General features: G+C 38.4%; 1 protein-coding gene across 11 annotated transcripts in view; it reads right to left on the bottom strand.

Annotated features, from left to right (window-relative positions):
• Nucleotides 1-23,120, bottom strand: part of ERC1 (ELKS/RAB6-interacting/CAST family member 1) — a 277,563-nt gene extending 254,443 nt beyond the window's left edge. For all 11 annotated transcript variants that reach the window (XM_027657027.1, XM_027657055.1, XM_027657045.1 and 8 more), the window contains exon 1: nt 22,296-23,120. In XM_027657027.1, coding sequence (XP_027512828.1) covers nt 22,296-22,964 — 669 coding nt within the window. In that variant the 5' untranslated portion in view covers nt 22,965-23,120. The remainder of the gene's footprint in view (nt 1-22,295) is intronic.
• Nucleotides 23,121-24,646: the final 1,526 nt, after the last annotated feature.

A 24,646-nucleotide genomic window follows, 5' to 3' on the forward strand; every position in this document is an offset into this window, starting at 1 on the left:
TCTGTGGCAGAGCCTAAGGAAGCAGCTGTATGGGTGCCTGGCTGCTACCCAGGGCCAACCCACCACAGGGATAATACAACAGTATCATGGTAAAATATAACAGTAACGTTATTATTTTTGACCTAATTTTCACAAGGGTGAAACTTACAATCCTTAAAATTGTGTTAATTTATTACCAAAAGTACTGTCATTACAGATGAGACATTCTTCAGTAGGGAAACTGAATACCACATAACCAGGCGTGCTTGTACTCAGTAAGAAATCTTTATTTCCCTGAGCCACATCTCCAAGGGCCTGAACACTTAAACTCCTGAACACCTAAAAAAGTGTCTATGTCAAACATCTCCAAAAACCATTCAAGATACCTATCCACTAGTGAACTAAATCTGTCCAGTTAATCTGCCTAAAATCTAAAACTAGTGAACTAAATCTGCCTAGTTAATACAAATAATGAAGAGCCATTGGGCAGCTTTAATTTCCAACAGTTTGGAAGCACAGGCTTCAAACAGTGACTTAAATATACATGTACCTTGTTTCTACATTTTCTTTAATAGATTTATGGTTTCTGAAATAAAAAGCCATAAAAGAAAGCCACCAGCAAAATTCTAGCAAACTAAAGTGTCGCTTGTTAAACATCTAAATGGAGTACTATGAATGTAATGATTAATTCAATTTTAACACAAAGTCAAAGAAAAATATCATTTACCTCTAGTTTCTTTTGAGAGAAGTGGTCTTTATGTCCAGGCACACTGTGGTTATGCAAACTGGAAGTAAAGATTTACTAGACCATGTCTAGAAAGCACACACACATATTTTGCAAGTACAGATATGGAAAATCATAGAACAATATATGCTGGGACACTTGGAATTAATCTAATCCAATGTCCTGCTCAAAGAAGGGGCAATGAAATCAGTTTGCTCAGCAGCTTACACAATCAAGCTCTGAACACCTCCAGGATCAGAGATGCTGATAAACTTTAGTGTTAAATTACTCTAATGATAAAAATGACATTCCTTGTGCCTAGCAAGAGCGAACTTCTCGTGTTGCAACTTGTGATCCCTGCCGCTCCTCTTCCGCTGCACACCTCTGAGAAATCCAACTGAATCTTCACGCCTTCCCATTAGGCAGTTGGGAACCACAATAAGATACCCTGAGCTTTATTTTCATCAGACTAATCCAAACCAGTTCTTTCAGCCTCTCCTCATATGCTCTATGTCCCGTCCACTAATTGTTCTGACTACTTGTTAGACTCACTCCAGAACATCAGTATCCTGCAGAGCTGAAAACTGGGCACAGCACTCTAAATATGGTCTCAAGCACTGAACAGAAGGAATGATTGCTCCCCTCAATCAGCTGACTGTGCTCTTCCTAACACAGAACTTTATATGGCTGACCTTCTTCACCACAAGGGCACACTGCTGATCCATGTTTGCTTTGGTGTCCACCAGGCCACCAGTCCCTTACTGGAAAGCTGCTTTGAAGCCAGTCAACCCCAGCCTAAGTGGAGGGGGTTTTCCTGTTTCATGTGCAGTTCCCATCATCCCGTTTTTCCAGCCTGTTGAGGTCTAGGTTATTAATACAGGCATTGAACAATACTGCCTCAAGTATGGCCCACGAAGAACACGAGCAAGAACACGAGCAGTTCGACTCTGTGCTGTTGCTGCTGCCCAGCCTTTGAGCCTAGCAGTCCAGCCGTGCAAGTGCACTTATCTGGTATTTTGCCAATTTGTCAATAAGGACACTTACATGAGACCATGTCAAAGGCCTTGCTAAAGTGCAGATAAATATCCTCTGCAGTCCCTTTGCCCATCAGATCAGTCATCTCATCACAGAAGGCCATGGGGTTGCTCAGGCATGATTTGCCAAGGGTAAAACTACGCAAGGTCATCCCAGTCACATTTTTGCCCCTCACGTGACTGTATGTGGCTTCCACAAGAATCTGCTACATAAGGTTTCCAGAGACAGAGGTTATTCTAACTGACCTACAGTTCCTTGTACCTTCTTTCTTGCCCACCTTGAAGATGTGCATGGTATTTGCCTTTTCCCAATTATCCCAATTATCAGATAGTTCCAGTTATCAGTTATCCCACTGATTCTTTTCAAAGTGCAAAAATGGTCACAGCAAGATAGGATATAGTTGGATGGTATACAGGTATGGAAATAGGATACAGATTCTTTAAAAAGTGGTATAGGGCTCAACATACCACATGTCCCTCAATTCCAAATTTCAGAATTTTAAGGTCCTAAACCAAGTTCAAAGGGAAGCTAACATCTATATGCATCTACTTACAGACCAAATATCTCTTCTGCTTTGAATGATAGCCCACACACATTCACACTGACTAAATAATTATCAGTGTTAAAATATCTACCAGTGTCTTTGACGTGGCACTGGCCATTTCCTGTAGAATAATACACATCAGATAAGAGACTGAGAAATCTTGGCAGGTAGACATCTAACTTGGAAATACATCAGAAGCACTGGTTTCAATATTGATGGTCTCTTCACAGAGGAGACTGGGATTCTGCACTTTACTTGTTGACATAAAACATGATGGTAGTGGTGTTTATTTCTAACATCAGATAGATTTACATACTAATTAAGCACAGTTGATATGCAGAAGATTACTAAGTCACTGACTTTTGATTGTGAGGTCCTGGAAGATAAAACAAAAGCAAAGCAACACAAAAGGCAGAATAAAATCAGCAGTTTCCTTTGTTGGAATTCATACCATTAAGGGCATCATCATATTCACAGACAGATTAGCAACTCAGCAATCCTAGTAAAGATATTTCTTGTTACAGAGTGGCTGGAGGAAAACACTTTGAATTGATAAGCAGTAATCTCAAACCATGAATAATTACAGATATTGTCTTAGCACAACTTTGGTCATTATGCAGACGAGAAGGCAAGGGGGAGACCTTATATATATACAGCCCCCCTAAAGGGGCTACATGAATGTTGGAGAGGGACTTGGACAACTTGGGCATGTAGTGGCAGGACAAGGGGGAATGGCTTTAAACTGAAAAAGGGTACATTTAGATTAGATAATTGGAAGAAATTCTTCACTATGAGGGTGGTGAGGCACTGGAACAGGTTGCCCAGAGAAGCTGTGGATGCTCCATCCCTGGAAGTGTTCAAGGCCAGGCAGGATGGGGCTTTGAGCAACCTGGTCTAGTGGAAGGTGCCAGTGCCCATAGAAGGGGGGTTGGAACTAGATAATATTTAAGGTTCCTTCCAACCCAAATCATTCTATAATTCTATGAATAAGTCACCTGCAAGCTCAGAGAGTTAAATCAATTATTCCATTGGAGGGACTGTACTATCTCTGGAAATATAATCATTATGACCTTTAAATGCAAGATGTACTCAATCCTCTTAAAATGGTGATGGAAATCCACCTTTGATTTTCTTTCCAGTATTTAGAAAGTCAAAAATACCACTTCCCTTAAAACTTGTTCCTCCACAACTGCTCTAATTTCTCTAGAAATGGTTGAGAAAAGAACACTTTCAAATCCCATCTCATCTTTCGAGAAAGGTCCCTGGAGGTACATAACTGAAGGGTCTGAAACTACACAGTAATGCCAAATACTTACAAATACACTCTCCCTATTGAGAAAATTCTTTACAGAAATGGTCTAATTTCTTGAAACAAAAGCCTCTTTCCCAAACAGGGATTATAATTGAGGGAAGAAAAAAAAGGAAAAAGAAAGAATTAATTGTAATTCTTGGATACACATCACACTTGCCACTTTAATACAAAAAGCTTAGAAGACTGAGCATTTCCACCATTAGAATCTATGGCACTAAAAATTAAATTCTCTCCACAAACAAGCGAAGTTCCTCAGTGTACTATCTCAGCACTGAAGGCAAGGGAGAAGGGAAGCTCTGTGAAGAGATCCACTAAGCTAAAACTGTTGAGAGGTTCTCAGAGATGTAACTATTTAAGCAGGTGCAAACAGGTATAGGCAATACACAGAGTGTGGGGAGTGATTGCAACAGTGTTTTTGCACCTAAGTGCTAAAGGTACACAAACATCAACACCACAGATGTGAGATATCACTGGAACAAATCAAAGACTACGAGCCCAAAGGGAATTCAGACATGCAAGAAAGAACAACAAAACTCGTATGAAAAAGCTGAGTAAAGGACCAGAAACCACTTAACTGGAAGCCAATTTCACCAACATGCAGTGGAACTACGAAGGGGAAAATCCAAAATGAACAAGCCAGATAGCAATGAAAGCATACAACTGATTTAACAGAGACATGCTAAATAAATTAGAAGTATGTAAAATAAATGTATGGTTTTGTATATACACATATGCATACACACAAACATAAGTAATAGACAATAAACAGAAAAGAATGTCCTGACACACCCCAAAGACAAAGTCTGAGACTCAGTCTCACAAAGGAAGTTAAAAGGTAGCAGAAAATGCCTTTAAAGCCTGAAAATAAGACAGGAAGGGAAAAAAATATCATCAGGACAGCAGTTTCTGGTCGACACCAGGATTTCCAGATCCAGTTGAATGCTATATTGGAAAAGCTGAAGATATCCATACAAATAAATGAAGCTTGAGTGACCAAATAAACATCTTTCACAGCATAAAATCAGGAAAGGTATAAAACTTGCACAAACTAACATTTTACAAGATTGCCATAAGGAAAATTAATCAATGGGGACTCCAAATTAATGGTGAAAGATGAAAAAAAATCGGGCTGCTTGCTGTATGTTTACTTTACAAACTTTGGAAGTGCTTATGACAGCACGAATACTTTATCTGGAAAGTAATGGGAGGCTGCTGAAATCTATAATGACCCTTTACTGTATAAGTATTCAGTAATAAACCTGAATACTCAAAAGCCAATGACAGCACTCACTCTCAGGTATGTGTAGGTGTGTTGGCCGTACATGGGCTGGTTTTGGCACTGGGGGACTGCAAGGGTGGCCTCTGTGGGAAGAGATCAGGAGTTGTACCGGTGCCAAATAGGTAGAAGAGCCAGGAAGGAAGGAGTGAAGACAGGCCTGGAAAGATGGGGTGCAGGAAGGTGTCTTTAGGTTTTGTCTTTATTTCATCAGCCTACTCTATTTTTAACTGTAAAAAAAAAAATTACCTTAATTTTCCAAGTTGCATTTGTTATGCCCATGACAGTAATTGGTTAGCCATCTCCCTGTCTTTATCTCAACAATGAGTTTTTTCATCTAATTTTCTCCTCCCTGCCCTGTTGAGGAGGGGGGATGAGAGAGCAGCTTGGTGAGCATCTGGCAGCTGACCAAGGTCAGCACATTACAAAAGGTTATGAAGAAAGAGCTTCTTTCACTATGCTTGTTCTAGTAGTATCAGGATGAAACGAGAAATAGAACTCAGAGGCGAGTCAGACTCGGTGGAGTTTATCCCATTTGCTACAAGTTAAACACAGTTCTCATCTTCCATGCTGCCCAGAGATAAAAAAAAAACCATGATGAACAGAAGCAAAGACTGGAATGGAAAGGCTGTGAAATTAGAAAGCAGTAAAAAAAATTTGCTGAAAATAAGAGGGGAAATGAGATTATTTAGATTATACTAAGTTTAGTCTATTGCCTGTGGCATTGGACAAGCTATCATCCTGGACACGCTGTGTACATTCAGAGGCACTGAGGAAGATTCATTTTGTAAAACCTAGAAGGAATGTAGTGATAACTAAGCAAAGTCAATTGACTGCACAAGAAAAAATAAAATGTAGATTTTTAACAAGACATAATGCAATTTTTTTGCATGTAAGATTTACATCCAATATAGAAAAGTCTTGTAAAAAATCAAGTCTTTAACTTTTAAATCTTATCACAGACATATATTTTATAAACTGGTTAAACAGACAGTGCATGAAGAACTACAAAGTGTAGGTCAAAATAAAATGGTTAAGTATACTCTGAAAAATTAAACTCTAAGACTAGAGAAAACCCTCAGGAAACTTAGACGTCAAGACTATTGAAAAAACTAACACAAATATGGTCTGACCTGAATTGCAACTGAACAGTGAGCCGAAGGCAGAGCAGCTACAGAACTGTCAAAGACTGAATACTTTTCTTGAAGTTAAAAAAAGATCAAGTGACAACATAAGGCTCACCACAGAACTCTCATACAGTTATGCCTACATGTTGATTAATATTTTAAATGCACCATTACCATCTGTAACATAATAACTTCCTCCCTCAGAGACGTATTTAAAAATAAATGATAGTCATGACCATTAGCTCAGTGCTCTGAAACACAAAAACTTTGTACATAGGTGTTTACATTAAACTTACAAAGAATTTAAGAAAAATACATCTAGAAAAGAAACTAATGAACATTTAAGAATAAACCTGCAGTAGAATCTAAGCTAAAGAAAAGATGGGAGACAAAACAAATCAAAAAGACACATGCCCTGAACACAGGATTTGGAAAAATAGTGGTCACAATTTTCTAAATAATGTTGGATTTGTTGGGAATACTGTCAAACACAAGCCTTGAAGTCATAAGCCTGGAAGTCAGTCTGGATGTGATGCATTTGGACTCCGACTGCTCACTGGAAAGCCTGCAAGCTTCATGAAGAAAATGAACACAGTGCAAGCAACAGTACAACAGCTACTGCCATACCTGACACTTTCATTCTAGTTTTAACAGACAAGGTGAGTTTTGATTGCCATCAACTGTCAAGCCAGGAGAGAACAGTCTAGTCACTGACATGCAAGAGAGTGCACAGCCCAGGCAGCTGATGCTCTCTCAGCACTGGTACATCCAGCAAGAACACATCAGTAATACCGGAAACAAAGGTAGACAGGTTCCAGTTTCAGCACTGTCAGTTCACTCAGTATAGTTTTGGGGTGCAATGTCTGAAAGTCCACTCAATACTACTATATTTTATGCAGCTAAACATCCATGGGAAGCCCAGTCACTATGGAAGAAAAAAAGATCTTGGGTTACTACCAAGACTTAGTCAACTGGACAACTTAGGTCATGATTTAGACTAGAAACCTAAGCACACTTAATAAAGACATTATGCCAATCAGTGTCTGAAAACAGAATCATAATACAATAATTCAAGTTAAAAAGGACAGCAAGAGGTCATCTAAGTTTAACCTCTACTCAAGGCATGGTCATCTACAAGATCAAACCGACTTGCCCAGGACTTTATCCTGTCAGATCTTGAAAAATCTTTTATTTATATCCATTACTTCTCATCCTCCCACCATGCAGCATGCAGAGCCTGGTTCCTCTTCTCAATAACTACCCTCACAGTATGGGAAGGCTGCTATTGCATCCTCCCAAAGCCTTCTCTTCACCAAACTAAACAAGGCCCATTCCATCAGCCTCTTCTCACAGGGCCTGTGCTTCAGCCCACCAATCACCTTGGCACTCCTCCAAGAAACTTGGCTGCTTATTGATGTCTTTTCCTATATTGGGGAGACAAAAGCTGGACAGAGTATTCTACACGTGGTTTAACAAGTGTGAAGCTGAAGGAGATAATTACCACACAATAAATTTCTCCACTCCCAGAATGTGCACTCCTGGCTCATGTTCAACTTGCTGCTCACCAGGTCCCCCAGGCCCCAATCTATCTTTCCTACAGATTCTTTATTCCCATTCATCCTTGTTGAATCTCAAGTCTCCTGCCTGCTCATTGCTGCAGACCGGATCCCTCTGCACGGCAGCTCTGCCCTTCCGAGGGTCCCTTTAGGTTGGTGTCAGGTGCCATCTGAATGAATGGGGACATGTCATCTCTATCCAGGTCATTGATAAAGATGTCAAACAGGACTCAATTTGTTACAGACAATTGGGTAGTGATCAACCCATCAATCACTTACACTCTGAGCCTGAGTGTAAGTGTAAACAGCTTTTTACCCACCTGGCTGCCCAGCCACTTGGACCATGGCATTCTAACTAGAGTGACAAGAACGCTGTGGGAAACAGTGATGAAAGCCTTACTAAAGGTAAGGTAAAGAACTGCCACAGCTCCTTCCTCATCCACAAATCCAGACATTTCATCACAAAAGGCAAGGAAATCAGACATGATTTATCCTTGACAAATTCATGCTGACTGTGCCCGATCATCACATCGTCACTGACATGCACAGGAGTGTGTTCCAGAAGGACTCATCCCCCAATATCTCCAGGGACTGAAGCAAGAAGCACCAGCCTTTAATTCCATGGATCGTCCTTTGGCCTGTTTTGAAGACTGTGGAACACATTTGTCCTTCCAATTTATTGAGACCCCTCCCCAATTTCTTTCGTCTTTTAAAGATGACAGACAAAAGCCTTCCAGTGGCATCAAAGAGCAATCTCCTCACTCTCAGATTCACCCTGGTCTTCCATGGGATCAGTTCCTTTCAAGTAATCCCTGACTCAACCCTCATTCAATTCACGGCTGCAGTTCTTGAACTGTGACTGATTGCAGAGGCCTGGGAGCCCTTCCCTGCTATACCTGAGCAGATTGGCATATCCCAGAAAGATGCAACATTTTGTTCAGATGTGTTCTCTCTCTATTTGCATTCTGTGGGAGACTGTAGGAAGCCAAGTGGGAAGGGATGAAAAAAATTGAGTAATCTGTCAGGGGATCAACAAAAGTCTATATTTCACATTAAAAGTTCTTGAGTTTCACAAGCAGGAGTTGAAAAAAAGATTCCCTTCTTTATTACTTTCCTTAATACTTGCCTGAGAAGGCAAATCTTGAGAAACTGAAGCATGCTTTTAGTGAGTTAATAAAACTGAAAGGAAAATTCAGTCCTTATTTACTACTTCTAACCAAACTCTGTTCTGAAGTAGACATTTTAAGCAGAAAATAAATTATTCACTAGTGTCAGCATATGCAAGATTGATTTCATTCTAGGGTTCATTACAAAACTTCTACAGTAATAAAAAATATATTTACATTTCTAAAGTTATATATTTTCATCTTATTTCCCACAGCCCTGCTGCTTAAGGAACAAAGTCATGAGAAAATTAGCCTTTTGCTATGTCACTCTTTAACGAGAACAGTTCCCTGACCCCCAGTTCAACCAAAGAATTCATTCAACCCTCTAAAACTAGTACCAGCAAAAGGGGACAATGACAAATTATCTGAGATTAATGATAGTGGAAATACAGCATTTTTAAAACAAATTCCATCCAAGAACTACATTAAAAATATGTGCAAAGTTCAGGACTTCCTAATATTTGGGTTGACTCGTACTGAATTGATTCTGCTTTATTCACCACAAGCCAAATATGTGCTCACATTTTTACAATACCAACTGTAACTCATTTGGGTGCAGTGACTGATGAGAACTAGAGGGGAAATAAAACTCCGTGGGGATAGCAATTACTGATACTGCCCCAGGGATCTGCAATTTTATGTCTGAAACAAAAGATGCATCAAGAATGAGCAGAAAACTGAGATTAGTGTGAAAATATAATTAAGACAACAGCTATATGTTTTTCCAGAGTATTTCTGTCAGGTGTTGATGATCAAATGGGTTTGATTCCCTGCAGTTTATGATGTGCACACCCTTCTGTTGTTGACGTGCCTGTTGGCCATTCAGAATCCACACAAATCATTTGTAACTGTGAAGTCAATATAAACTGTGCTTTGAACATGAGGTTTTATAAAAATGCCATGAAAAACAGAGCCCTTCTTGTTTCCATGTTAGCCATGTAAACAAGCAGCTTGGATACATAATGTGTGTGTGCCTTAGGGCATAACCTGTTGCCCAAAACTGAACTTGTGCAATTTAAATTATTCCAACATCAAAAGTGACATAAAACCAATTATGTTACACATCTCCCAACAGCCAGCCCAATGTTGAAGGGGGAAAAGACAGGAACTGTGCTTAAGGAAGAGGAAACCAGCCCAAAAGAAGACAAATTAAGAGATAAAATAGTTTGGTAACTAAAAAAAACATTCATTTTAGCTACCCATTTAAGTATTGTGCATGAGGGGACAATAATTTACTTCTAGTAACAATACTTCTCTAGTGCCTTATACTTCATGTTTTACACAAGCTCCTGTCATCTTGATTTAATAGTACCTATTAAAGGTGCTATTAAGTGTACTGGTTAATAGCACCTTTTAATGACAAAAAACCTGATGTGATAGACAAAAGCTCTGAAAATAATTGAGATGTTAATTCAGAACATGATAAAACAAGTTAAGAGGGAAGATGTTTTCAACTGGAAACTAAATCTGTTTATGACAGTAATAGCAGTTTTGTAACTTGGAATTACTAAGACAGTGTCACTCGTTACTTGTAATTCAGGTTTATGATGCAGTGCACAAGGGATGCAAACTATCATTTATACCTGGCAGAACCTCGACCAGTTTCTTTAGAATTAACAGTGATCATAAACCATCACATTTAAGTACTCATGTTTTGCCTTTTTAATTACAAAATACCTTGCTAGTTACTCTTCTATGTGCAAATCTGCACAATTCGGTCAAGAAAGTGACTTTCATAAATTAAAGGTGGGCTTTTTACCACAGTGTCAAAAACGTGAAGATTTATATGAAATCATTCATGGGGTAACAAGTTTTGCAAGTTAATTACCATTTCTGTTTGCAATATATATAAATATGAATAAAAAAGTAGAAACCACTGATTTTCATAGCTTAAAAGATCAACAAAAGAAGTCTAACTGAATGGAAGATTAAAGACAGAAATATCCAAAGATATTTAATTCTCCAAAGAGAATTAAAAAAAACAATTAAGAAAAATACAGCATATTCCCTCTTAAAATGAAAAAGCAGTGACAATATAGATATACTGGGTTAAAATTATCCATTTTAATGAAAAATTACTACTTCTGCATTTTTGTAGTGAAGTCTGCTATTTATGAAGTTCTATTGAACATATTGGAATTTCAGAAAATGAAAGTGCTCAACAGCCAAATCTCATCTCATAGTTTCATTTACATACAAGCCTATATGGTATATTGACCATTCTTGTTATTGGTATACTTCTAAAATTAGTACCTTCACTCACAGATGGTTAACCAAATTAACTGACAGAGTTGTTTAATCACAGAGAAATAGAACTCAACTATGCAGGACAATTGAAGCTCAATGCCCTTCAGGAAAAGATGGTAAAAATAAAGATACTTTGCTTCAAACCTAACCCAAGCATACTATAGAGCTCTTAGGGAAACATGCCTGAAGAGCTCACAGCACTTAGTATATATCCAATATATATTCAATAGAGAAGAATAAATCTAGTCAAGAGTTAAACAGCAAAGTTATACACAGCATACATGAAGGGGTCCCAATATCACCTACTATCTTTAATAATCAGGTCTTTTTGCACCAAATAACCTGCTAACATGCTCAACCTGTGAAGCACAGATCTACTTTTTCCAGGATAACCTTCAAAGACTGTCTAGCATTCAGCAGCTCACAAAGAAACATTAACAACCGTATTAAGCATAAAAGAAAGTGAATTAATGATTTCTTCTACAAATTCCCAGACTTGCAGATTAAAGAAGTCTGACATGAAACACTAGAAAAAGTTACTTAACAAAAAAGTAACACTAAATATGAATGAAGGAGAATTCTCACTCAGTCAAAAAAGAGACTGACCTTAGGCCTCTTAAAGGCATAGAGATTTGAGTTGATTCAGCCAAATGGAAAGAAGGAGAGGAATAACTTCTGAATAAGTACACACTAAACGGATTTTACACTGAGAAAACACAGCATGTAGTTTTAGAAGGCAAGTCTTGAATGCATGCCCAGCTTTAGCAGAATAAAAAAAAGTAGAAGCTTTTCCTGGATAGAAATGGTAACCTGGAACCTTCTTTAACTCACAAAAGTTGGATTTTGAATCTCACTTCTAGGAGGACTGGGGAGAGAGAATGTAACAGCAGTAGGACCAAACTTGTTCAATTGTTATATGTTAAGTGCAAAGCCCAGTTTTAAAGTCACCTTGTAAACATATTTATTACCTTAAAACAAAAAAGCTCAAAAAAAGTAAGATGGGTTTTGTAAAAACAATTTGAAGGTATACTATTTCCAACTAAAATGGCAGTAGTACAAGGATCTCACTAGCATGTTACACAACTGCAGAAAGTATTACAAATCATAACCTGAGCACACACAGCAGTACCCACACTTAATTCAATTCTTTGGCCAGGAACGTGCACAGAGCTTCTCACAAATCATGGCCAAAGCATACTTCTTAAAACTTTCTACCAAAACCAGCTTCTAGTTCATACCAAAATTAATTCAGTGTTAAGAGAAGTCTGGATTAATTCATTTTCTTGCAAGGTGATTTTTTGGTTTCCCTCCCCACAAATAAACTACTGCAGATAATTCCAGTTTTTTTTTCCCCGAGCCTTCCAGCCATAGCAAAGCAATTAGAAGGTCCAAACACCCTCTGAAAGAGGATCAAAAAATGCTATTTATTTTTATTCACTCATAAAAGATGCTGTTGACTGCACATATATAGCACACTATTTACTTTCTCATATGAAAGTATACCTTTCTTAGAAAGGTCCCTCCTTTGAGTAACTAGGCTCACAGATCTATTAAAATGGTTACACATTAACAGCCTCACCACCATATGGTCAAACCTGACCCATCAGACACTGGTTGAGGGAGAAAGGCTTAAATATCATCTTCCAAATCAAAGGTTCCATAGACAGAATAATTTGACTTTACTCATGCTAATGAAGGCTGGGAAATTCCTCTGCCCTCAAAAAAGAAAAGCACCCCTATGTTTGTAGGCCTTTCGTACAGTTACTTAGGATAAATTATTAATCTTCAGGAGTAACTACATCTTTTAAAATTAACATATGCACACACAAAAAGAAGATTTCGGAAAAGTACATAAATCTGCTATGCTGATGTAAACCACAGAAATACACCATACTTGGTCAGATCAAAGAATTATCTAGATTTTTATCTCTGCCCTTTCCCAAAGTTCTTCTCCTTCCTCATCAGAGTTACTGAGTAGCATAATCTGAAAAAACACTGGAATATTGGTATTTAAGTCCGCTGCACCTAGTAAACACAACACTGTCATTTGTACTCCTAAACTGAACCAACATGAATAATGAATCACTGAGCAATCTGATTCTCCACATTTATCCAATCGAGGGAAATAAGGCAGTTACTTCCTAAGTCTCCACTACAGAGCAGAGCATTTCCTAACAACCTAATTAAAAGCCTTTATTATGCTTGTTCTTTCTGCCCATTTCCTTTTTCTAGGATTATTCTGGGATTCATTGTTTCACCAATTAACACTAATCCTCAGACTAAAGCTTTTGTTATCCTCTCTATAGACGAACTTCCCTCCCCCAGCAAAGAAACCCCAAAACCTCTTGCCACAGAAGCCAAAACCACTTTCCAGGAACTTCCTGTGTACATTTTTAGTTGATGCCAAATACAGAAGTATGACCACTCTTAAGGACAGTGTCTTTGTCATCAACCAACTGCTTCTTTACATCATATCCAAGGCATTAATTGACTATGGAGGATTAGCATCTTCTGCAGTGAAGCCATACTTTCCAAGCAGGTTGGCCTTTCTTAGCTGTGTTGCTTTTTACATTTGTAACATTTTAAGAGCTTTGGTATGATGCCATGAATCCTTTAGTAAACCAAATTATTTAGTGTTAAATGTTTCCATCTCTCAAAAGAGACACAGATGTAACAATAAGCCTCCTGGAGGCTTCTAGCTGTGAGATCAGATGCTGCAATAGGCTGCGTGGGTATCTCGCCTCTCTAATGAGAAAAGCTCTAGTTATCTCAAGTTACTTTTGTTGTTTCATGGTTTGTTTCTGTTCATCCAAGAACTGACATCCGCTTATAACACGTAAAGTCTAATAAATTATGCCAAATAGTAAAACAACATTAAAAAAAATAAATTAAAAAGCTTCGTTTTCTCACAGCAAGACAGGAGGTCTGCTGTGGGACACATCACTGTCTTCACTGCTAGGACTTCTCCCTGGTCCAACAGAACAAGTCTAACAACTGGTTAAGCCTGAGACGAGGACCTGCAGGTGCAAGATTGCTCAAAGACAACATGCTACAACACAAACAAGTGTTCAGATAGCTTTTCCCTCCCCCTCAGTCAAAAATAAGTATTTTTCATTTAAGATTCCACTAAAATCCAGAGCATTACTCAGACATCAATGTCATGATTTCTGTAAGGGAAGAAGGTATGTAAGTCTCATCACACTGCATTAAAAAAGGGTAGGATTTATGTGTGTCTGTGTGTATATATATGTTTATATATATATATGTTTTTATACATATAAATTAATGCCAGGAGCTACAAATATACTAAGATATTATATATTAAGATATTTTATTTATATTAATATGTATATGTGTGGGGTTTTTTAATGCCAGGAACAATCAACTACTATGGAAGAACCAGATCCTGTACAAAGTACCTGAAGAAATAAGATTTTCATCTCCAAATGGTGATGGTTCATGTGCTGACTTGTCTTAATCTCAGAAACAAGTGACAAGAAGCATTAGAAGAAATTCATGGCCCTGTATTCTTTGGAATCCACATCAACATATAATTAGAAGACCATCTGTTCACAAAAGTTAACAACCCAAGGTAGCTGGTACCTTATCATCTGACAAGAAGGATCAAAAAATCCATAAATTTAATGTCAAGCATACTTTCTCATGGAAGGCCTGCATCTGCAAAACATTTTAGGCAGTGAAAGAGTATTTAGTGAAGTGCCTGCTCCTCGATAGTGCTGCTCATGAGAACATGATGATGTAGTACACATCGTCCAGGAAAAAATGCAACCATACTTAGCTTTGATACAGATACCAGCAAGGCTTAGTTAATTTTGGACTACCATTTATTACTTGCTTGTTTTTCCAAAGCTAGGCTGTCTCCCTCTTCCTCTCTCCAGCCCACTGAAGCAGGGGATTTGAAGGGGGAGGAGAGGAGAAGAAGCAGAAGAGTGTACCACTGTAGAAACAGAAATGCATAACAACACCACAGAACCTGATTACAAGAACCTGTTTCAAGGGGTTCCTGGACCAGAAGCTCCAACACCCAGGGAAGAGCAAAAGCAGTCCACTGCACACACACTTTAATAATTTAAACAATAGGAATGAGCAGCAGTACATAAATTAAAAAAAAAAAATAAAAGCTTGTATATAGATCGGAAAACAGCTCAAATGCAACAGGCATCAAGATCTAAGGTTTACTGATGATTGTACATTACTTAGCATTCCAGTTTACAAACCAAGTTGCTAAAATTAAACTGAAGAAGTCAGTCACGTGGTATTTATTCCTGTAACTGTTATATATGAGTTTAACTCCTCCAATTTCTAAAGCAATGATCACTAGAAGCACTCTGACTGGTGTTCTATGCCAGTATTTTGGCACTTGATCACGCTCGTTTCAATGAGTACACATGCAACAGAAAACTATTTTATGCTTTTGGGGGGTTGGGGTTTGGTTTTTTGGTTGGTTGGTTTGGGATTTTTGGTTTTGGTTTGGGTTTTGGGGTTCAGGTTTTTTTTTTGTTGGTTGGTTTTTTGAAAGGGGGGATCACGTATTGCTTGGGAGGTCATGGGTTGTTTTTTTAAAGAATCCAGTCTCTTCCTACAGTGAATCCATAAGAAGACCTTCTTAATGGAGGTCTAATGACAAAAATTAAAATTACCATGAAATCTCTTTAAATCCTGATCTAGATATTGATAACAGATCCCTCCTTTCTTTTCTTTATGGTTTAAATATAAACACTGACTCTGCAACTGCAAAACATGATGTACATTGGTATGCCCCAATTTCTCCCAAACAGTACAGAAGTTTTTAACGTTTAACCCAAGATTATAAATACAAAGAAAAAGTTAAAGTTCTCTTGGGATAAATAAAGGTAGACAATGTAATATTCCGTGGAAGCAAAATTATCCCTAAATCAAGGGAATTTTGGGTGGTTTACTATGATCTCTAAGTTACAATGGTGCTTCACATCATTGCTACCTGTTTCTCAAGGCTGCTGATATAACCAAGCACCCATTTCTGCTTCACAGTCCATGATACTACTACTGCAAACACTAAGCACATCACTTACACAGAACAACTAGTATCATCACAGAAGGAAACTAAATACATTTTGTCCTTGTATTTTTTCCACTACAGATGGTGACTCTGACCTTTCCAAGAGGATCCAATATAAATCTGAAAATACTGTGTAAAAACACACTTGTGTAGAACCTTCTGGGTTATGAAACTTAAGTTTTGCTAAAAAGACTTTCTTTTCCAGGTCTAATGATTGTTATCTTCAGACAAAAAAAACCAGAGATATACTTATGATCCACTACATTTAGCTGATGCAGCCATTTTCCCCTGTGTTCAATGGATTATGGCAAAAATTATACGGAAAAACTACAAAGCATTATCCAAATCGTGTAATCTCAACTGGCTCTGCTTACCTGCTGACAAGCCATTGTAATCTGATTTCTGTTGAGGAGCTCAAATTGTTATGACTGAAAACACTTGTATTTGATTGTGTCTACTAAACACAAGTGTATCTAGAAAATTAATTCAAAGGAGTTGCAAACTGAAACATCTAGGGCACTACCAAGTTTATTCCCTCCCTGCTGGCTGAGCTTACAGTGTCATTTCACCATGTTTCTTTCTTCAAATACTAATTCAGAGAGCTGGCATGAGCACTCTTGATGAACTATCCAATACAGTCATTACTTTCAGAGTATTGAAATGTCTCCTCTAAACTCTTTTGGTCTCCAGCTCTTATCTCAGAATATACATATATACACAAGTATTTATCCTAAACACAAAAGTTTCCTTGTTTTACTGATGTCTTGAGCATTATATGGACTATTAACAGGATCTTAGACACCTACTTTGCTGAAAAAAACCCTATTCTTTCCAACTAACAGTTCAGTCATGGCAGCCCACTCTGCTGTATCATCTTCAAGTCTGTGAGGCTTCCTAGTATCACCGAATTGAAAGGAGTTTAAAAAAGCTCTATCTCAATTTTTGGTCTTGGAGGTATACATGAAGATTGTCATGAGTATTATTAGCATAACTTCAATCTTTTTTCCATGGAATGGCAGTTCCATGTAAAGTGCTCCTCTCCTTTCTACTTAAATTAACAAGGTAAGGAAGACACAAGAGAATACTGGATTTGGCATTGGAAAGCTATAATATCAGTACAAGATCACTTAAGATGAACTATAATGTAGGAGCACCTCTGTGCTATTGCCATCATCTATCATTGATAACTGTTCACTAAGAAACTAAAACAAAGCCTTATACAGTTTATAACCACCTAGTCCACACTTTAGAAAGTAAGAACCCTTAGGGGGAAAAAAATAGTAACTCAAATACCAGAATTACAATAAGGCTGAAAGGGACAATGGCTTCTAGAGAAATACAGTTACACAAACAAGACTTTTCATGAATATACACACTAAATGGCAGAATAACACACTGCAAACCTAGCTAGGAGTATAATGTCTGAACAGTCCCAACACATAGCGGAGAAAGAATTATAGCAGAAAGAGTCTGCTGTAAGTTCTGCAGAATTTCAAGTAAACTCTCCCCCAGCTTAACAGCAAAATGCTAAGTTAAATGCTAAGTTAACAGTTAAATGCTAAGTTCAGCCATACCACTGACGTCACCTGTTTTATTACAAGCTGCTTTTAAGTTAGTAGTATTCCCCTTATATGTTTAATGGATCAAGTAGAGACCAGCTGTTCAGCCCATGCTACAGCTCAAAGCAACCCAAGGCATTAGATTCTACCTCAATAGGAAACATGGGAGAAAAGGAGCATTGGGGAACACAAAAAAACATAAAAAGTCTTAATTTTATTTCCTTATAGAATTGAAAAAAAAAGACAGAACACAGAAGGCCCAACTTTTGGGTTATTAGACGACAATTTTTGAAGTTGCTGCAAAGTGCTGGAACTTCATAAATGCCTCAGATATCAAGCATTCTTGAGGAAGTAGTTTTGAGTTATTCTAAGAGAGAATTAAGTTATCATTTTGTGCTGCAACTAGGGAAAGACAGAAGGAACCTTAAAGCTGGCAGCATTCTAGAAAGCCGACAGACATCTGCCAGTGAAAGAATTATTTAAGTGTAATGCTGTGGGCTACAGATAATGCCTTTAAGCCATGCCTAAGCAATCACATACTAAACAATTAAACATCCAAAATGGAAGAAAGTTTAGCTTTCTATAAACTAATAACTAACTCAGGAATGGTAGTAGTATTAGAATGACACAGTACTAAGACATACCGAAACTTTTTTTTAATATATAATTGGGAAAAAAAAATTAAATCAATGGAGAAGTGAGAACTGATCTGATTTTCAGAGGAAGAATGTACTCCTTAGAACCTCAGCCAGTCTCAGAACAGCAGCACCCAACCTTTCAGAGACTAATACATGGACAACTATATTTTAAAAACTGAGATGCTCGTTGCACGCTACTATGAAACAGAGAGTACTTCTGACTCTGGAGAAGAGCACTGATGAAATGCTGGAGTACATCCCTCCCGCTTCTCCATCACAATAAAGTAGAATCGTCTTCAAGTGCTTACCCCAAAAGCAAGGTGAAATTCCTTTCAGGACTATTTTCTTGGTTAAACTCTCTCACTCAGACATCCAAGGTCTCTGACCACAGAAAGACCACAGAAATGCATCAAAGCAAAAAGATGTTTTCAGCAGTACCACACTATTTTAGCTGAAATATAAATCAGATCTTAAATACAGATCAGTCAAATGTGGGAAGTTTCAATGCAGAGTGTTAGACATCAAACTTGCATTGCGCTACCTATTTTAAGAGATAAACACCTTGTTATCAGCAAGTTTGAACTGAGAGGAATTCCCTTGTTCTAGAGTTTCACATCATCCACCACTATTCAGTTTTTAGGTAAACTCTTTCTATCACAGTGCAAAACATACTCACTCTCTTTCCTTTTCTCTTCTGGTTCCTGATGAAGAGGTTTCCAGGGAAACTTTAAACCACACACACTAAAAAAAAAAAATTATTCTTCAACTCAGAAAAATACAGTTCCTACTAAAGCACGCTAAGGAGAGTGATACCAAGCCAAAACCAAGCTCCTGTTTACTGGTTTCATCAGTTTCTCCTTGAATATGCACGGGTTTGCATAACTGAGAAACCATTTGCACTCTTCCTTTGGCTTCTTGCAAAGTATGATTTGTTAACTAATCCAAGTTGCACTGAAAACTATTGTGTTTTTTCAAGAGTCTCTGTTAACTAGAGGAATACTTGCCATGTTTAGTTTTGAGCTCTTCAAAACGAGAGGACAATAACACTCTCCATTTATGAAAAGAAAGGACTTTGTCTCTTCAAAATCGGTAACAAAGGACAAAAATAAAGCTCAGCATATGCCACACTGCCCAGCTATTTGCTCAGAGTAGCTGATGCTGCACCACAGCTGGGGAACAGACCACAGCTGAGCAAGATTAAAGCACTCTCCACCCAGGTGAGAGCTACAGAGAACCATGTGCATGACATTCTCACTGTTATATCCAAGACGTCCCTGCTATCTACTGCCCTAAGAGGACAACCAAACAAAAGGATGTGACTGTCTCAGGACAGGTAGCATGCTCTTTCATCTCCCTGTTCATTCCCTGTGCTTTATCAAATCCAGAAAATTTCCTGGAAACCAGTAAGCAATACATCAATAATCGTGACTTATTTGCACATGTTCCCAAGAAACAGGAAAAAGAACCCGAAGACACCAGTGCATTTATTCACAGAAGGCTTTTCAGGTGTAACAACTTCCAAAACAAAGGGTCAATTCAATCATTCCAGTTGAGGCGACAAGAAGCACAATAAAAAACAAACAAACAAACAAAATACAATCAGTGACAATCAAGTGTGTGTAGAGGAATAAAGAGTCATGACCACAGGAAAGAGATTGAGATGACTATCAGATAATGGCATGAGTCAGCCAGCAGCTTGGCTCCACCAGCTGAGTCAATTTTTAACAATGCAATTGGCCTGAAATAAACTTTATTTAAAGCACAAGTAGTGCACGTGCAATACTCATATTGAAGTCTAAAACTCCAGTTCCTGCAATTATACTAGAACTCATTTTAGGGGGAGGCTGGAGGGGTAACGACGAGATTTTTCTGGTCCCCAAAGAGATCAGGAAAATCTCTTGTTCAGAGTATAAACAGAGAAGTCTGTTCAATTAAAGAAAATCCTATTAAACTGATCTTCCATAGAAAGGACTGAAGTGACCAACTCCAAAAGGCTATAGAAGACACAATGAATTCAGAGTTTAATTAGGTCACACTGTTAGCTAACTATAATCTATTAATTAGCATTCTTAGTTTTTACAGCTCATTGCAATAATACCCTTTTACTTTTAAATTGCACCCTTCTTATTTTTGGACCAAAGTTATACAATTCTACCAGTGTGGTAGTAATTACAGTGATTGCCTTGAGAACAGCAGCCTAGAAATATCTGTAAATGTTTAATTAGGGGATAAAGGAAAGACAAGGAAAAAAAAAATCTAAGAGTAATCACTGTTCTCTAATCTATTCATATTTAGTAATTGCTTAATCCATTCTAAACCATATACTCATTGGATTTTTCTTGTAAGATATTGAAACCATCTTCAAATGTCAAAACTGATTTCAGGAAAAAAAAAGGTACTGTATTCCAAGACATTCTCTTCCATATGAAAATAGGACTAAAAATGAAAAGAATCTGAGAATTAAAAGACTTACCTGCAACTGAAATACAAAGAGCACCCGAAAGTTGAGCGAATGGCATTCCACGTATTATTATCCTGGTACTGTACCACTCTAACTAAGATTTTCACTATATTACTCCTTCTAAAGAAGTCCCACTTTTACAATAGAAATTATTTAACTGCAGGTTTTCTGCACTCCAAGAAGACATATGAAAATGGATACGAAACGTCACACACCTTAACAAACCCCACATCGTGATACTTACCATTTAGTAAGAATACAGCTGTAAAACCACATGACAGGTTCATTAAATTATTTCTTACTACCTTGGAAAAAGTAATTTACTTTCTTCAACTAAGTTCTTTAAGAAGTGAAAACTGCAGACATATTCAGTGTAGGAGAGTATCATTAACCATAAGGAATTAACTATTTAAGACAGGTCACCTGAAAGTAGAGTACAACATGTGGAGTACTGCCAGCACTACCCTTTTCCTCCAACAGTTTCCCCTCTCCCTTCCACCTTCTAAAGCAAACCTTACAAAAAGTGTTCCCTAAAACAGCAACTATACCTTAAGAGCTACAAGAACATGATCACGCTTGAATTATGGAAACTATTTCATTAAACGTTCTTGGGTATTTAAAAAACTCAGTAGGGAAAGTAATTTTGCCATGGTGGAAGCTGACTTACATTTCAGGGAACTTTTGAAGCTGGGTGCCAGGCCCATTTCTCATTGAGAGTGGTGAGTTTTATGACCTGAGAGTCCAGAGAGATGCCTAACTAACATTTGGCCAGAAACAACTGAAGAGGAGGACGCTAACTCAAAGACAAGTAGTTACTTCAGGATTAAGATAGCAAGAAGGTCTAGGTGAGAAAACTTGAAAAAAGCTTTTAATAAGTGGAACAGACTACAAAGAGACCTCAGCTTTAATCAGCCTCTCAGTTTTATTCTAAGTTGGAGATGCTTTTAAGATGGACAAGACAAAAGACCCAGACGCCCCAGACTCTCTGTTCTTCTTCCTATTCTGTAACTAGCCAGACCACTACAAAAAACCTCATAGGGTGTTCTGTGTGAGTTGCACAACAAGATACACACAGCTTATAATAAAAAAGCAGATGAGCATGTAGAAAACAGTGTTACTTAAATGTAGCCAAGAACACAATTTATATCTGTGTGTGAAAACTGCAGGTCTGGAGGTTTTCTGTCTAAAGTAAGACCAGTGTTAACTTGAACTTTGTTTTAAGGGCAATCCATCAAAATTCAGCACCAGTTCAGTTGTATTTGGGGTCAGCAGTTAGTACACTCTGCATCTCAGAGAATGCTTCAAGAGGTAAACGGTACGAAAATACTAATTATGAACAGGGTAACCTACTTTCCCAAGGAAACCACGTGGTTAGCACCAGGAAAAAAAACCCACATGACACCCAAGGAGAGACAGGCACTCAAGAGGTGGCTTACAAGTCTGACAAGAAACATTTAAAAAGAGGCCTGCAAGTTGAAAACACGTCATTTACCCATCAATTACCCAAGAAAAGCACCGATCTCATTTAGCTGCTTAAATGTGACATGCAAGTTTATTAAACTCATTTAATCACGCTACCACACTGACACAACCGTGACATTGGATGACAAACCTGGTTTTCTTCCTGCAAAACTCTATATTGTTCCTTCCAAATGGTGATTTTTGACGCTTCATCTTTCCTCAGAGCTCGCTCCTTTTTTAGCTCAGGACTCCAGAAGGTCTTGATGCTATTCATGGAAGAACTCAGCTTGCTCTCCTTCACCTCCACGTCCTTGCGAAGCAGATCATTTTCCCTCAGCACTTCCTTGAGTTGTGTCTGCAGATCCATGATGGTGTTATCCCTAGCCTGGCGCAGCGAGTGAGGCACAGTGGATGCCATACTCACCGGGGGGAGGTGGTGCTCCCCAAACGCAATGGTATCGCTGGCAACTCCACTACTGGCAATGTTAGGGCTGCTCCCCATCGCAGTCATCCTAACACCGTAAGGCAGCCGCCCCCCGGACCGGCCCAGGGTCATGGTGCTTTTCGGGGTGTCTGCACCCACGTTCTCATGGTCACTTAGATACATAGGGCCGGACGTGGCATAGGCAGCATTTAAGGACTGGATATTTTCCATAGAAAGGGTTTTCCCACTGCCACCCCCAGTACTACTCCCAGAGCTGCCTCCTGTACTGTTGGTTCGACGATGGCCCAGGCGCGGTGACCGTGGCAGCCTCGGTGAACGCCCTGGGCTCTGGGTGCTGGGCTCAACCTTCCCCACGGACCGAGCACTTCCATACATGATTAAGCTGGTGGTGTGAGGCAATCAGATAGGCAAAAAATCGGGAATGAGAGAGTTCTTCAGTGGTTACAAGTCAACTTAAGGCCAATCACAACTTATAACAGATCCCGTTGTCCATCTTCAAAGTCACATGCTCACGATGTTCAGGACCATATCTGTATCAATAAGAATAACATATTAAAAACTGGATCAGCAAGAGCAACAAATTAAATTCCTGTCTTATCACCAAATGTTTTGTCCCACATTGGAATAAAGTGTATTCTACTACCTTTGTATTTCTACAGTATCTTTTCAATTTCCACTCACAGAAAAGCAATCTTTTATTTAAACATTAATATTTAAACTCAAAAAGGAACTTGTATTTTTGTTTTTCTGTTGTTATATTATCACAGTAAAGAGATAAGGGAAAGAGAATCCATCAGTTTTCAAGCTAAAATTTTGTTGGTCATGATCTAACTCTACAGAAGCCATCTCAACTTTTCCTCTGTTTCTCAACAGCCCTAATTCTTTACCTATTACCTTTCTGAGTAAGAGAAAAACCAAAATTTAAAGCCCACTGAGTAGTATATTTTTCCTTCAAGGACTGCCAGCTTCCACAGGACACAATTTCTAAACCCTTGTGCTGTGAAAATAATCCTGCAAATGGGAAGACAGGATGGACTGAAATGACTCTGATCATGATCTTGACTACCAGGTCCCATTAGTGTTGCTGTCAGCCTTTCTTCAAACGCAGAAGTCAGAACCAAAACTCAGAATAATCATGAAATCACTACTGACCACAGAGCTTAAGCAAGCAGAGATGCAACTCCAAAAGAACAGCAATCACACAGCAATGGAACCAACGAGGTTAAGAGGAACAAGAAAATCAAACCTCCACTGAAAACTAGTTCTGGTCTTTTGTTTTTTCTCAAAGTAAAATAACTCAAATCTTTGTTCAGCTTAAGAAAAGATTTCAATTGAAACATGCTTTTCATTAACCAGCTCAGATTAATTCCATGAAATAATATTCCAACAGCAGGGACCTGAAACACAGAACAGTATGACATCATCATGCTGCTCTTCCTTCTGCCCTCTACTTTTTCATTAAACAAGAACTCTGGCAGCATATGCAATAAAACTCCTTATTTTTGCAGTGCAATATGATGCTGCTGTACAAGTGCTGGTAGGGAACCCTTTAGTACAGGGGCACAGGGCTGGGACTGTGATTAGTAGTCAAGATCTAGCGGAAAAGCAAGAGACAGGGAAGAAATCCATTCCTGTGACTAAACTACTGCACTAAAGAACCACTCCCACTATACAGTTCTCTTCACCCCCTCCTACTTTTTTCCAGTGTAAACTATTTCATGTAACTGTTGGGCTCAACTGAAATGGAAACTAGAACACTGAAACATTCCTGATCACAACAGGTGAAAGAATATTGGGCAGTGCCTAAAGAGCAGCAGCACCTTATATATCCCAACATCTTTCCTTTCACACCAGCTTTTATCTAGCTGCCCCCTCTGTTCAGAAGTTAGGTTTGACAGATATTCAGAATCAATTTTTCCAAATCCTATAGCATGTTAGTGAGATAATAATTGGGCAAGCAGATTAAAGACTAGGTTTGAAAGAGGAATACACTTACAAAATATAGAAATAGTGCAAGTGGGTGGAGGGGAAGAGACAAAAAATAATATTGCAGAAAA

Source organism: Corapipo altera, unplaced genomic scaffold (genome assembly GCF_003945725.1).
Source record: "Corapipo altera isolate COAL_440 unplaced genomic scaffold, ASM394572v1 1, whole genome shotgun sequence".
In the NCBI taxonomy this organism is placed as follows: Eukaryota; Metazoa; Chordata; class Aves; order Passeriformes; family Pipridae; genus Corapipo; species Corapipo altera.